The sequence below is a fragment of the Phyllobates terribilis genome, unplaced genomic scaffold (assembly GCF_046119375.1).
Source record: "Phyllobates terribilis strain yellow unplaced genomic scaffold, ASM4611937v1 Scaffold_1__5_contigs__length_1240528914, whole genome shotgun sequence".
Classification (NCBI taxonomy): Eukaryota; Metazoa; Chordata; class Amphibia; order Anura; family Dendrobatidae; genus Phyllobates; species Phyllobates terribilis.
Genome location: NW_027362761.1, coordinates 529671472 through 529686588, shown reverse-complemented (window position 1 = coordinate 529686588; position 15117 = coordinate 529671472). Strand labels below are relative to the sequence as shown.

The 15117-nt window shown below is 47.2% G+C and overlaps 1 protein-coding gene across 1 annotated transcript; it reads left to right on the top strand.

Annotated features, from left to right (window-relative positions):
• The first annotated feature begins 1365 nt into the window (after window positions 1-1365).
• Window positions 1366-6457, top strand: MOCS2 (molybdenum cofactor synthesis 2). Its single transcript, XM_073680320.1, has 3 exons — window positions 1366-1489; window positions 6010-6131; window positions 6320-6457. Exons 1-3 carry the CDS (start codon window positions 1478-1480, stop codon window positions 6444-6446), a joined length of 261 nt encoding a protein of 86 aa, XP_073536421.1. The 5' UTR covers window positions 1366-1477; the 3' UTR covers window positions 6447-6457.
• The last annotated feature ends 8660 nt before the right edge of the window (window positions 6458-15117 follow it).

The window sequence follows — 15117 nt, the reverse complement described above, 5'->3', positions numbered from 1 at the left end:
TCTTCCTATGGTCCACCGTACCAGCGACCCCCGTATCCTCCTACTGAGGTAAATGAGCGTCATCACCTTCACGCTCCCCCGCCGGCCCTGCAGGTACGTTCATGCTTGGCACGGCATCCTTGGAAGTCCCGGCTGCAGGCCCCGACACTTGCAAAGCGGCATCCCCAGAGTCAGCCGCAATAGAAGGGGGAATTGCTAAGCAATTTTTAAGCCATTCCAGGCCTCCCTCAGCATTACTCTATCTTTAAAAGCTATGAGGAGAGCATCCACGGTGACGTCTTCTCTTGAGCTGACCAGCTGACTGACGCTCCGTCTTCAGTTGGATTTCAAAGACGGCGGATCTTTCCCGCTCAAACCTGACGGCCAATCAAAAGGCTGTCACCTCAAAAACCCAGCAGTCCAGGCGGCCACTCACAGCTCACCTGGCCTCTGTTGCTAAGCGCTCCTTCTACCCCTGGAGAGCTTCATGCCTGAGGATACCTCAGAGGCTGCCAAGCATACTAACAAAAACCATAACTGCCAGAGTATAAATAATAATGTACACCCCATTAGACAACTAATCATAAGGAGGGCATTTTCCCATGAAACCTGCACCTTACCAGGTTCTGCGGGTTGCCCATTCAAACATCCAATTTTTGCGTATGAGAGCTATTCGTGGTTTTCACTCCTACCCATGATACTCTATAGGACCATTCACATGTCCGATTTTTTTCCTTGGACCGAGTGGTCTGCCGAAAATATCGGAGACATGTCCAATTTTGATCCGAGGGTGGGATCAAAATCAGCAGCGCAAGTCAATGGGTCTGTGAAAAAATTGGATGACATCTGAGTGCGGTCCGGACTCTCAGAATGGAGAACAAGGAGAAATTGTTTTTTTTTTTACATTTCTCTACGTACAAGAAAATTGGATGACACTCAGTCTGATCAGAATAATCGGTCTGATTTCCTCGTATGCAAAAATATTGGACTTCTGAATGAGGCCTTACTCTGATTAAAAATAGACATGTCGACGTGATTTTTTAGCGTGCCACCCAGAAAAGTGGAAGCTACAAGGCGTCTGTCGGTGTGATGTGTCGGTGTCCCCATGCTTCTGTCTATGTAGTACTGGGATTATCCTTTTATATATGGGAATGACTTTTCCTCAGGGTTTCTCAATGTCTATATCCCAAGTGTCCAGGATTTATTTATTCCAAATTTTACAGTTCACAGTCACTGCAGCCACACTGGAGGTCTGTGACCCTATAGTATTCCTCATAGCGTACAGCTGTATACTGTGTGGTATGGGGTGGGAGTTTGCAGCATGTGACAGTGGGTGTCAGAGGGTGGATTATTAGGTGCACCAATGCCACGCAGGGTTACAGGCGCAGACTGAGCCACCAATGAGCAGGGACCTCACATGCAGATAATGGAATCTTATCCTCTGCTCTTCCTGCTCTGTGTCACTGAGAAGCAGAGCTGACAGCTGCTTGCTGCCTCCATGACTTGTGAGGTGAGTGCAGGCTTTCTCTATCACACCGAGCTCTGCTTTCTCTGCTGACAGTAATGGGATTAATACTTTACAAGTTGCATTTGCAGAAAGTAAATTGAACTTTGCACCAGATATTACTGATTAATGACTGCGATTATCCAGCTTGCAGCTCTGCTGGGAGTTGTAGTTCCACAACATTTCAAGCCACTTCTAAAGGGGTTGCTGTTGCCTTCCAGAAAATGTTGGTCCCTGGGTGCAGTTTGTTATAATAATAATAATAATAATTAATAATTAATTATTATAAAAAAAAACGCCTTTATCACCCTCCCTGGGTCCAGTGCTGGGTCGCTGCCTCTGCGCCTATTGTTTGACACCACGCGGATCAGTGAGCTCAGCACCTCTGACCATGTAGATGACTCCCTGCTCAGAGGTGTAGAGCTCACTGACTGTCCACACCGCATCCAGTACAGGGAGACTAAAAGCTGGGCACGCGGAGGGTGAGCAAAATGCAGTTTTATTTCAGAACAAACTGTGCCCAGGGGCCAAGATTTTGTAGAAGAGGACAACCCTTTTAAGAGCAAGTTCACACATGGAGGATTTGATCTGCATTGACTACGCAATTCATTTCCGCATTTGCAGTTTTTGATTGTGGATCAACAAATACATCGCTGTTAGGGTATGTGCACACGATGCAGAAATGCTCAGGATTTTTTCCTGAGCGTTTCTGCATCTCTCTGGCAGGAAAAAACGCATGCGGATTGTACATGCGGTTTCCTGCCAGGGACATGCGGAAATGAAGCGGTCTTCACTTTCATTTCCGCATGCGGGTTGACAAGCGCTTCCCAAGCGATTTTAGCATCACTTGGAAAGTGCTTGTCAACTTCACACTATATAAATCCATGCAGCCGGCATGGATTTATATAGTGTGTGATGTCAAAAAATAAAAAATAAATATATACTTTACCCTCTGATGGCCCCCGGTGTCCTGCTTCATCGGTCCCGGCTGCCGGCAGTGAAGACTGTAGGACCTTCCGACGTCAGCGTCACGTGACCCGTCACATGACTCTGACGTCAGCGAAGGTCCTTCATTCAACCGCGAAGTGCGCGGGAAGCCAGCAGGACGCAGCGCAGGCCGTCAGAAGGTGAGAATATATATATTTTTTATTTTATTCTTTTTTTTTTAATGGTACCTGGGTCTGGATGAGACTCTCCTCTCCTCCACACCCGGGTACCATCCGCACATTAGACCGCATGAAAAGCGCATCAACATATACAGTGATGCGGATTCCACGCGGTCTAATGCAAGTCAATGGCGGCAAAAGAGCAGCGTTTCCGCAAAATTAATTGACATGCTGCGGATTTTTGACCGCAGCGTTTACGCTGCGGAAAAATCCGCATCATGGGCACAGCACATGCGGATTTCCATTGGGGAACATTGCTGCCCTTCTACCATGCGTTTTTCATGCGTTTCCGCGGCGTTTACGCAACTGCAAAAACGCCGCGGAAACGCATGAAAAACGCATCGTGTGAACTCAGCCTTAAAGGCGAAAATTTGCTAAAAATCTGCAATTTGACATCACGATAATGAACGTACTGCGGATTGGAAATCTGAAAAATGTAACCAAATCTGCAACAACACAGATCTGCAACATGAGACTGGCATTCTGATAAATCCATTTAGTTCTGTCGGACTGTATTTGGCCTTGGATTTCTGATGTGCGAGCTTTGCCTAAAAAGGTGGAATGAGGTGAAGGTGTGTGTGTGATATATGTAGGCTGTCAGGTAATGCGAGATTAACTTTATACACCTGGCAATAACCTAGCATAAAAGATTTATACTCTCGTCTGCTCGGCAAATATGTCTCCGCTATCAAAAGGCTCTTGGGGTTTAATACAGATCTGTTGAAATCCTCATTTTAAGAATATGTTCACAAAGCATCTTATTATGCCTGGAATCCACCTGAAAAAATGCTAAAAAATGTATTTATTTATTTTACTCACTTATATAGCGCCATTAATTCCACAGCGCTTTACAGACATTATCGGCACTGTCCCCATTGGGGCTCACAATCTTCGTTAGAAAGCTGCTCGCTATTCAAATTTTAAGAGAAAAAACAAGGAGTGATCCAGCATCCAGAAGTCTTCTTTAAAATCAATAATCCTTTATTGGTCCTTATTCATTATACAATAAAGGACAATAAGGTCTGAAACGCATCTGTACATCACCTCCTCCCGTGGGGGCTGTGACTTTTCTGCGTATGATTTTTAAATACTTTTCCAATAAAGGATTATTGATTTTAAAGACTTCTGGATGCTGGATCACTCCTTGTTTTTTCCTGCGAATCTCCCGGGGCACTGCCGGCTGTTCTGTGCACCTGATGTCTGAGTAAGTTGAGCTGACCTTTTTTTCCTCCTTTGTTTCGCCTTCAGCAGAGCTGCTGCAAAATGACAGAGAAGACACCAATGAAGATTCTTCAGGGAAAAACTGTTTTCCTAAAGCGACCTGGCCTTGTTAAAAGATCATATACATCTTAAAATGGTGGCAACAAAAAACTTAAGACCCCCTTAGTTCTGTCAATGTAACAATAAAAAAAGTTATGGTTTTCCTAAAACAGCAGCATCAAAACGTGATACTATTTGTTACTACTTACAAAATTAAAAAAAAAAAAAAGTAATTAAAATAAAACTACTACACATTCCCTACATAAATATCCTAAGGCAGGAACAACGTTTTCCCTGGGTGCTGCATGTTAGAGGGGGTGCCAACATATCACATTGTCTGGCCCAGGATTTTCAGATTTAGACAAGAGTAGTGCATCGACCCTTTTTCCGGATGAAGGAAAGCCTATTTACAGCGGTGCCTAAGAGGTGGAGTTCCCACTGTCCTAGTTCCCTAGAGGTTGTGCAAAGGCGACATAGTGCCTGAAAATTCAGCAAAATCTGGACTTCAAAAGCCAGATAGTTCACCTTCCATTGTGGACCCTGCCGTGTGGCCAAGCAGCAGCTTTTGTATACATATATGCCATTGTTGTACATCAGAAAACCTACTTAAAGAAGCACTCCTCCTCCTCCTCCCATCAAAATTTGTATCCTGTTAATATATTGCAATCATCATATTATACAGCACTGTGTACTTACAATTGCTCATTTAGCCTTTGTACCCAGATAATCCTTCTCTTTTCCATTAGGTCTATGACATCACGTGATTGAAAACTGACTAGCTGAATCCTTCTAAGCTCTATGTAGAAACAAGAAGTCTATTTTCCCTGTATGACTCATCAGTCACTGCAAAAGCACCTGGCAGGGGGAAAGAGGGAGTAGCTTCATCAGAAGCTGAAAAGGGGAATGATTTCTGCAGGGACAAGAGACTTCCTGTTTCTACATAGAGCAGAGAAAACAGAAGAATTATCTGGGTAGAAAAGGAAAATGAGCAATTGTAAGTACTCAGTGCTATATGATATTATGATTGCAATATATTAGGATGAAAACTTTGATGGGAGGAGGAGTACTTCTTTAAAGGATTGTCTACTTCTTTTACATTCATGACCTATACTTGGGTCATCTATTGGGGCTTTTATTATTTCACCCCTTTAATTGTCAGCCTATGCTGTGTAAATCATGAAATAAGGCCAGGTGCTCCTTTTTACTGAACCCTGTTTTATGTACCAGGCATAATAAGTAGAAAGTAAACTTTTCATACTGATGCATACTTGGTACATTATGCTGGCAATGAAATGGCATCTCTATGATAAAATTGAAAGTTATAACATCCCTCGCACATTAAATTCTGGAAAACACCTTGCCGGGTCACCAAGATCTGACAGTGCAGGAGCCGAGCGTGCGCACACAGTGTCAGTGCGCATGCTTTCTAATCCCTCTTTACTGTCTGCATCGGCTGCAAACTACCATGTGATCCAGTGTGCAGCAAGTGGCCGCTGCAGACAGGAGGGATGATCAGAGGACGCCTGCACTGACACTGTGTGCTCTCTCGACTCCTGCAGTGTCAGTGTGTGTATGGCCAGGGATTCAATTCAGGCAGCGCTCCAAAGATAGTGCAGTCAATCAACATAAGGGGAGATTCAGTTGATTGTAGTTGAAGGGGCAGTATGGTGCGCTGAGCCCTTGGCCACACCGCGGGTGCACCAACTACACCTAATTTACATATCTAACAGAACGCTTTTTATGTAAAACAAAATAAGTAAAATCTACACTATCATGATTTTTGTAGGAGCTAAGTCCCTTCTATGAGCAAATATGTGGTTTATTTTGAGCTTTGGGGGAAACTGACTCCGTTTAAGGGATGTAGTATCATTTTTAGGGGTTTCTACTCCTCTTGTACCTCCTTACCTTCTGAGCCCCGTCTAAACAGCAGCTTATGACCACATTCAGGGAATTGCAATGTGCTCTGTTTTTTTTACGATTTTATTTTAGCCCATTAAGGATAAGTCAGGAGCTAAGAGATATTTGGGAGCTACTTTTTTTTAAGATTTTCTTGGCTGATCTAATAGACAGAGCTTAACTTGTTTTTCTCTCTTTGTGCAGGTGCTAGTGCTGTATTTTGCCAAAAGTTCAGAACTAGCAGGGGTGCGTTCAGAAAACCTAACTGTGCCTCGAAAAATCACTTCCAAAGAACTGTGGGAGAAAATAGCAGCTCTGCATCCTGGGTAATGAGCTTGATTCTAATATTTAAAGGGGTTTGCCAACAAATAGCATTGATCACCTTTCCACAGGATAGGTGACAAAGGATAAATGGTGGGTGGGCTGACCACTGATCCCGAACTTTTCATACATGCAGTTGAATACCTTGGTACACTGTATCCATTGATCTTAGATTTTGTGATTTTACCCCTAGGCTCTGTGCTATTAAAGATCACATTGTCCTCGCTGTGCGCCAGGAATATGTCAACATTGGCGATGATATCATAACTCTCCGTCCTGGGGATGAGATTGCAGTAATCCCCCCAATCAGTGGTGGGTAACGTTCCTTGAATTTGGAAGGCTTAATGGTAAGCATAAAGAATAATTATACTTTTAGCTGAAATGGATGTGTATGTTACGATACTGGCGTAGTACTGCTGGAAACTAGTAGCCGAAGGAGCACAAGCAGGAATAGCAAACGGTAGTAGAAGTTCTTGGAGATAGCCAGCAGTTGTAAGCAACAATCCGTAGATGAATTAGAACAGTCTGGGTAAGAATGTTCAGAAGCTGGAGACTGAAACTAGGCTAACATCTAGACACAATACTCAAGCAATGAATGAGAGATCTAAGCGGCTTTAAGTAGGCCCAAACAGGAAGCAAGATGGATTTCATGGATTCAGAATTCACCATCATGGTAAAGGGCAATTGCAGAACACAACAGCAGCCTCCAGTGGTAAGGAGTGAAACTGCAGCACAATTATTAAAGTGAACAATAGCAGCTACTAGTGGTCAAACTGTAGAAGCACAACAGAAATCCTGACAGTTTGTCCCCAAGATCACATAGCGTCCTGTGTACTTGGAGTAGGTAAATAATTATACGGTGGTCTATGATTTACTGGCCCTCTTGGTAGGACACTGTCTCGCCCAGGGGGGATATAGGGGACTCGGTACCCGGGCCTTTTACCTTGTTTAGGATGTCACGGCTGTCGGCTCCCGGGCCCGTACTCTGGGGTCTCTCTTGAAAAAGGGGTTTTAGTGTACAGTTTGTCTCGTGACGCCACCTGTGGTTTCCGGTAATAGTTACCGGCGCTGCTGCAGACCTCCGGGGGTGATGGGATGGCAGCTGGGATGATTCTGCTCCCCACAGAGCGGGCCCCCGGGGAAGTGTAGGTGCACATGGTGATGCTGGGCGTTGTAGTGCAGAAGAGACAGAGGGCTCCCTCTGGTGGTATGAGGTGGAAGGGTGGAGGTGTTTGTTTGTATTGAGGGCCTCTTGTGGAGTAGTCCATCCATGCACCCTTTTGGGTCCTGTGGTACCTGTTGTAGCAGGGTGCCACATTCCCCCCCTAGTACAATTCAGTACTCATGGACAGAAGCATTTTAAAACAGGTAACAATAACAACAATAATAATTACAACAACAATAACAATGTTACAATAAGTCCCGTCACCAGGTGTCCATTCCACGGGTGAAGGTGTAACAAGGGTAACATGAGGGACCCGCCTGAAAACCCTCAACTTAGGCCCTGGGCTTGGCTACAGGGCATAAGTGATCCAGGTGTTGGACCACGTCTTAGGCCACGCCAAACGGGTTTTTGTTCTGTGGTCTTCAAATATAAAATCAATAGGGGGCACTTTAATAAGTGCAACCATTTACAAGGAAAGTTTTTGGCTGCTCACAGTCCTCAGCCTATAAGTCTTTATACCCTTACGGGTAACTAAATGAACACATATTATTTGCAGTTCACATTATAAACAACAGTAGGCAATACCCAACTGGGTAACTATTTACAATGTAGGCACTTTGTACTTATTCCTTATACCTGGCAGGGATTTGGCCTTGTGTGCTGCGTGTGGACCTTCGTAGCACTGGGGTGTTACTGGTGTCTGTGCATACACTATCCGCTAACCTTTCAGGTCTACGTGTAGGTAAGTCATAGAACTGCCTCAATCTCTCTATGGGACTGGCAAGTGCACTGATCACTGGGCCTTCAGGCTCTGCTTCAACGGGTGATCCTCCTCTTACTGGGGACTCTTCCTGTTCCTGAGCAGGTTCTTCTAGGGCGCTTACAGGTTCTACTGGTGGTGGAGGTTCTTCTGGTTGCTGATAGAAGTGTATTACTGGTATAATAACTGCTTCATCAAGTTGAGGCCAGTCCGCAGGGAAGTCTCCTAGAACTGTATGAATTACATCTTCCTTGGGCTCTTCCGATGCTATAAGAGGTACCACTTCCTCCTGTGTCTTCAGTAGACCTGGACACACTTTCAAGTGGTCTCTTGAGACTGTTGCGGTTGTCTTACCTCCATCCTTGCTGATCAGGCAGGTTTTACTGTTGTCAAATCTGGAGTTTAACACGGTGTAGGGCTCTCTTTCCCACTGATCATTGAGCTTGTGACTAGTGTTGAGCCACCCCCGTAGTGTTCGAGTTCGGTTCGGTTCGTCGAACACCCGTGTGTTCGCCGAACTGTTCGTCGAACTGTTCGTCGAACACCTTCGAACACCGTTAAAACCAATGGCAGGCAAACAAAAACACATAGAAACACATAGAAAACACCTTCAAAGGTGTCCAAAAGCTGACAAACTGCTCAGAAGACACAACTAACACATGGAAAAGTGACAAGTACATATAGTCATGCGAAAAGAAAAGAGGTGGAGGAGTAAAAGGAGGGGGAGACACAGATATAGGCATGTCATGCCCTTCTAAAATCCAAAAAGTGAGAAGCCGAGACGGCCAGTCCGCTCCTGCCCGTGCCACCTCCGTGTCGCCGGGTTTGTGCCAGAGCCGCGGTGAACCCTGACGGCCAGCCCCCCTCTCCCAATACTGGTGCCTGTCCGCTGGTGGGTCGAGAGAGCCCCCCTGTGGTGGAGGCAGCTCTAAGCTTTTTAATTTAAATTGTCCCTCTAATTTGAATGAATACACTTTAAATCCATTTACAAGGATCTATTGGAGGGCAAGTCTCATGCCAGCAGCCGCGTAATTCCAGCTCCAGTAGCGTCCACTAAAGCTGCTGCAGTTAAAAAGCTTTTATAAGGATCGAGCTCGGCTGTCCACCGCAAGGCATCCTAGTGCCAGTCCCAGCCCCTATGCCTTGGGGTGCCTCCTGATGCTCTTCACTAAGTATCCCGTGGTCCCGAAGCATTTCCTTTGAAAAAATTAAGTGTCCAAACTACAGGTGGTGTAGCTTGCTTAACAGCCGGGATAATCCGCTGACTAGCAGACACTGCTACTAGGCACAAAGTATTTCCTGGGCTAGATGCAGTTAAAAATTTGTAAGTAGATACTCTCGTTGGATGCTGAGAAAGCATTCCATAGAGTCTCCTGGCACGCCATATATGATTCTCTTAAAAAGCTTGGGGTAGGGGTCTAGGGGACCCTTTTATAGCCAAAATCACGGCCCTGTATCACAATACGTCACCTAGGCTGAAGATAAATGGAACTGTAGCACCGAGGGCTCGGTTGCTACAGACGTATTGCACCTCACCCAGAGGTGTGATATCTCACTCTCAGATAAGGATGGAGTGTGGATCAGGACCCGACACCTGCATGCATTACACCACATTGCCGTGGGGCAGGGCGACCAATATGCCCCTGAGATGGGCACGACAGTCCCTGTCCCTGGCTGGAGTGGGGGGAGGGAACACTGAGGAAGGGGAACCCTGCAGTGCAGGAGCAGGGAGGAAGCAGTTCCTGGGTGCATTGAGAAGGGAGTATAAAAGGTGGGCACCATCTTAGTTCAGTGCAGAGAAGTCTGAGCAGAAGTGGCAGGGAGCAGGGGCTCTGCATGAGCTCTGCTCCGGAGGCGGGCCTAGTAACAGAGGCCCAGGCCTGCAAGAGGGAGAAGGAAGGAAGAGGAGCGGAGAAGGCTCCAGGAACGAGGAATGAAGGGATCCCAGGGGTGCGGACGGGCGAGTCGCCACCGCACGCCCGAATCCACCTGCGTGGAGGGGTCAGGCCAAAGGGGGAGACCGGTCCCCGAACTAGTGGAGGCAGGAAACGACCCTCAGCTAGAAACCGGAGGCTCTGACATTTTATGTGGCGCAGCCCCTTGCTCCACCCGCTAGGAAGGCACCACATAGGGTCAGGGAAACTGGCGCCAAGTTTACCAAGAGGAGGCCCGAGGCAGCCGGACAGAATTGTTCTTAAGAAAGGCCAGACAAAGGACACACAAAGGGGGTCCTGTGAAGCGCTCCAAAGTTATCTGGGAGTTGTCTGAGCCCCTCACCTGGTGAGCACAGTACGACGTGGGCAGCCGTTACCTGCAGACGTGGTCTGGATAATAAGAACTGTGAGTAAAGGCCCTGAACTGCATCACTGACTCCGTGTCGTTACTGCTGCTGCCCTGCACCATCACCCCCATCCTCCGCATACACTGCCCTGAGGCTATACTCCTCCCGTGGGGAGTTATGCTACGCTCTGCTGCACCCACAACACCAGCCTTAGCGGTCTGCCCTGTAGCGGCGGTTCACTCTGACCGCAATCCACAGGTGGCGTAGTCGGACATTTAAACATCAAAACCACATAAATAGTTCCGCCACTGGTTTGACCGCCCTGAGCCACGGAACCGGATCGCCGCCACGAAGACTACAACCACCAGCATCCACCAAAAAGGGTCCGGCTCCGGGTGTCCCAAGGCCCAGGGGGTGCGTCAGAACATTTTCATCACCTTTCACAATCACCAATGGGACAAGGCAGGGATGTCCTCTGTCCCCTCTCTTATACATCCTAGTGACGGAGCACCTGCTCTCATCAATTCGCCATAACCCCAATATTAGGTGGATTGAGGTGGGAGGCACCGAGTACAAGTGCTCTCTATTTGCTGATGATGTCCTAGTATATATCACTCAATCACATATATCCATCCCTGCTGTTATGGCTGAAATAGATCACTTTGTTACATGGTAAAATTTTAAAATCAATGCAGCGAAGTCTGAGGCCCTCGATGTCTCCCTCCCTAAATCCATATAGGATTCCATCCAGTCCAACTTTCCCTTTGCCTGGCCCTCACAGGGTATCAAATACTTAGGAATTCCTATTCATAGAGACCTCTCCCATCTATGTTATCTTAATTTTGGGCCCTTTATTGAACAATTCCATACAGACCACGGTTGGCAAGTTGGAACTGTGAGATTCACTACGTGCACCACTGGTATTTTGTGGAAAAGCACATGTAAGATTCTGCAACAGTCTCTGCTGATACTCCTGCATGCGTGCATCCCTTTCTATGGCAGGAATAATTTCTGCAAATTTACTTTTGTACCGGGGATCTAACAGTGTGGCAACCCAGTAGTCAGGATTATTTCTAATTCTCACAATTCGAGGGTCATGTTGCAGGTAGTGCAGCAAGAAGGCACTCATGTGTGTTGCGCATCCAGGAGCACCAAGTCCCTGTTGTGTTGGTGGCGAGGTAACAATCATGCTTCCTTCCTCTGTCCTCTCCCCCCAACCTCGCACAACAGAAATGTGATCAAGGTCTCCCTCATCTGATGAGTCTTCCATCAGTTCGTCCTCCACTTCTTCCTGGGCTCCTGCACCTTCCTCACTAGTTTGGCTGCTACCATGCGCCCTGGTAAAATCATCTCCCCCACCCTCACATGCCTGCCGCCCTGGTGCTGCCGACCGTCTGGACCTTGCAGATGTTAGCCCTTCCGCATACAACTCCTCCTCCTCTACTTCCTCCACCTCCTCTTGTGCCACCACCTGACTCCGAATTCTGTTTAACATGTGCTCCAGCATGTAAATCACCGGAATAGTCATGCTGATAATGGCATCGTCAGCACTAAACATCTTCGTCGCCATTTCAAAACTGTGCAGAAGGGTGCATAGGTCCCTGATCTGAGACCACTCCTCCAGCGTGATTTGCCCCACCTCTGAATCTCGTTGGCCCAGGCTATACGTCAGAACGTATTGCACCAGGGCTTGTCGGTGCTGCCACAGTCGCTGCAACATGTGCAGAGTTGAATTCCACCGGGTAGGCACATCGCATTTTAGCCGGTGAAGTGGCAGGCCCAACGACTTCTGTAGAGATGTAAGTCGCTGAGCTGCGGGATGCGAACGGCGGAAGTGAGCACACAGCGACCGTGCCCTCTGCAGAAGGCCATCTAGTCTGGGATAGTGGGCTAAAAATTGCTGGACAACCAGGTTCAACACGTGAGCCATACAAGGCACGTGTGTGACATTGCCCCGGCGAAGGGCCGCACCCAGGTTTGCAGCATTGTCGCACACGGCCTTCCCTGGTTTCAGGTCCAGTGGAGACAACCATTCATGAAATTGGTTCTCCAGAGCTGACCACAACTCCTCAGCTGTGTGACTCACATTTCCCAGACATTTCAATGTAAAAACCGCCTGATGACGTTGAGCCCTACTGCCAGCATAGTAAGGAGGTGTGCAGGATCCCTTCTGCGCAGTTAGAAAGCTTGTGGCATGACCAGACAGGCTTTGGGTGCAGGTGGAAGACCGAGAGGAGGTTGAGGAGGCAGAAGCAGTGGAGGAAAAATGACATAAAGAGGATTGACGCACAACTCGTGGGGATGGCAAGACTTGGACAGCAGCCCCTTGTCCTGCTGTCACCATAGTTACCCAGTGCCCAGTCAGCGACATGTAACGCCCCTGTACATGCCTACTCGTCCAAGTGTCTGTGGTGAAATGCACCCTGTCACACACAGAGTTTCTCAAAGAAGCGGTGATGTTGTGTGCGACATGCTGGTGGAGCGCAGGCACACCTTTCTTTGAGAAGTAGTGCCGACTGGGCATCTGGTACTGGGGCACTGCGACGGACATAAGGTCTCGAAAATCCTCTGTGTCCACCAGGCGGAAAGGCAGCATTTCTGTAGCCAAGAGCTTGCAGATGGTGAAATTCAACCTCTTAGCTTTCTCATGGCTAGGAGGAAATGGTCTTTTACTTGTCCACATCTGAGGGACCGAGGGCTGGCTATTGTGCTTAGACGGGGTTGATAAGGGTGTCCCCGGCAAACTGCCGGTCTGTGAGGAAGATGCAGGCGGACATGTTAGGTTGCCTTGATCCAAAGGTGGTGCTATCGATGTCGGACAGCGCTCAAGACCAGCTGGTGTTACCACCTCCAAAGAAAATGATGACCTGCCAATCACGCTGGCTGTTGCGGGTAAAGAGGTGGCAGGTCTGCGCCCCAAAACAGGTGTGACTGCTGTCCCCCCAGTCACAGAGGATGAAGAGGCCGCGGATGCACAAGATATGGCAGACGGTGGTTGGCCCGGCCGGCTAGACCGCATTGTAGCACACTGAGCTTCCCACTGCAACTTATGCTTCATGTCCATGTGCCGGTTCATGCATGAAGTACTCAAACTATGTATTTTTTGGCCTCTACTTAGCTTTTGCTGACAAATGTTACAGATAACACGAGTTGGGTCATCTTTATCGATCTGAAAAAATGCCCAGGCTATGCAAGGCTTAGCACCCATGCGACCTGAAGAGCCACCACGACTTGTGGTGAGAGGCAGAGTTGTGTTTGAGGATGCAGTTGTTGACGTGCTTCCAGTACTACGTCTCTGTCCAGGAAGGCGCAACCTGACCTCGTCGTCACTAGCATCTTCCTCCACCTCCTCTGCTGACCTCATCTCTTGGCTGACTGTGGGTTGACAGTAAGTGGGATCTCCGACCTCATCATCATCACCCTGTGCGTTATCACACCCGTCGTCCTCAGAGCCAACCTGTTCCTGCCCTGACAAAAAACTAAAGTTGTCGCTCCAATCAGGTATTTGAGTCTTATCATCGTCTTCCTCATTGTCTCCACCAACAGGAGTTACAGTTTGGGAATGAGGGTCTACATTATGGTCAGAACCTTCTGCGTCTGGTCCTGGATCCGACTCATAAAGATTCTGGGCATCAGTGCAGATCATTTCCTCGTCTGGATTCACAGAAGCGCTGGAGTCGACCTCTGATTCCCAGGCTATAGTATGAGTAAACAGCTCTGCAGACTCAACCATCTGTTCTACCTCATACTCAGACGGGCAGCTGGAGATTTGGGAGCTGTGAGGAAGCAAGTGCGATTTGGGTGACACCTTTGAGGACTGGAGTACTTGTGATGTTGAAGTTGATGTGGAGGAGAGCCCACTTAAAGGAGCACTTGATATCCGTTGAAGCACCTGCTGTTTTTGTGCCTCATCTGGAATTTGTAGCAATTGGCGTGGCCGTAAGAAAGGGATCTTATCACATTGTCCGCTAAAAGAAGTAGACATTTTAGTTTGGCTGGAAGATGGTCTTTCTTCTGCACCTACCCCACTAACACAACCTTTTTTCCCCTTCCCAACACGCCTATTCCCCTTTCCACCAGCAGCAGGCCTTTTTCCACTCATTTTGGTGGTTAACTAATTCACAACTCTGGAGTTGTTTGCACAAAAAAACAATGGATGGTAACCGAGCAGAGCTGAGTGGCCAAACTGTGGTATTAGGCCAAAACTATTGGCTGGGTTAGATGCAGAAAAAAATTATTTTTAATTTGCAACCTGATGGAGGTCAGTATAGATGGACTAATAGACCAAGTCCCACACACCGCTAGAAGCCCAAATATTTTTTCAGAGCTAGATGCAGAAAATTTTTTTATTCAATTTGCAACCTGATGGAGGTCAGTATAGATGGACTAATAGACCAAGTCCCACACACTGCTAGAAGCCCAAATATTTTTTCAGAGCTAGATGCAGAAAAAAATTATTTTTAATTTGCAACCTGATGGAGGTCAGTATAGATGGACTAATAGACCAAGTCCCACACACCGCTAGAAGCCCAAATATTTTTTCAGAGCTAGATGCAGAAAAAAATTATTTTTAATTTGCAACCTGATGGAGGTCAGTATAGATGGACTAATAGACCAAGTCCCACACACCGCTAGAAGCCCAAATATTTTTTCAGAGCTAGATGCAGAAAAAAATTATATTCAATTTGCAACCTGCTGGACGTCAGTATAGAAGGACTAATAGAACAAGTCCCACACACTGCTAGAAGCCCAAATATTTTTTCAGAGCTAAATGAAGAAAAAAAT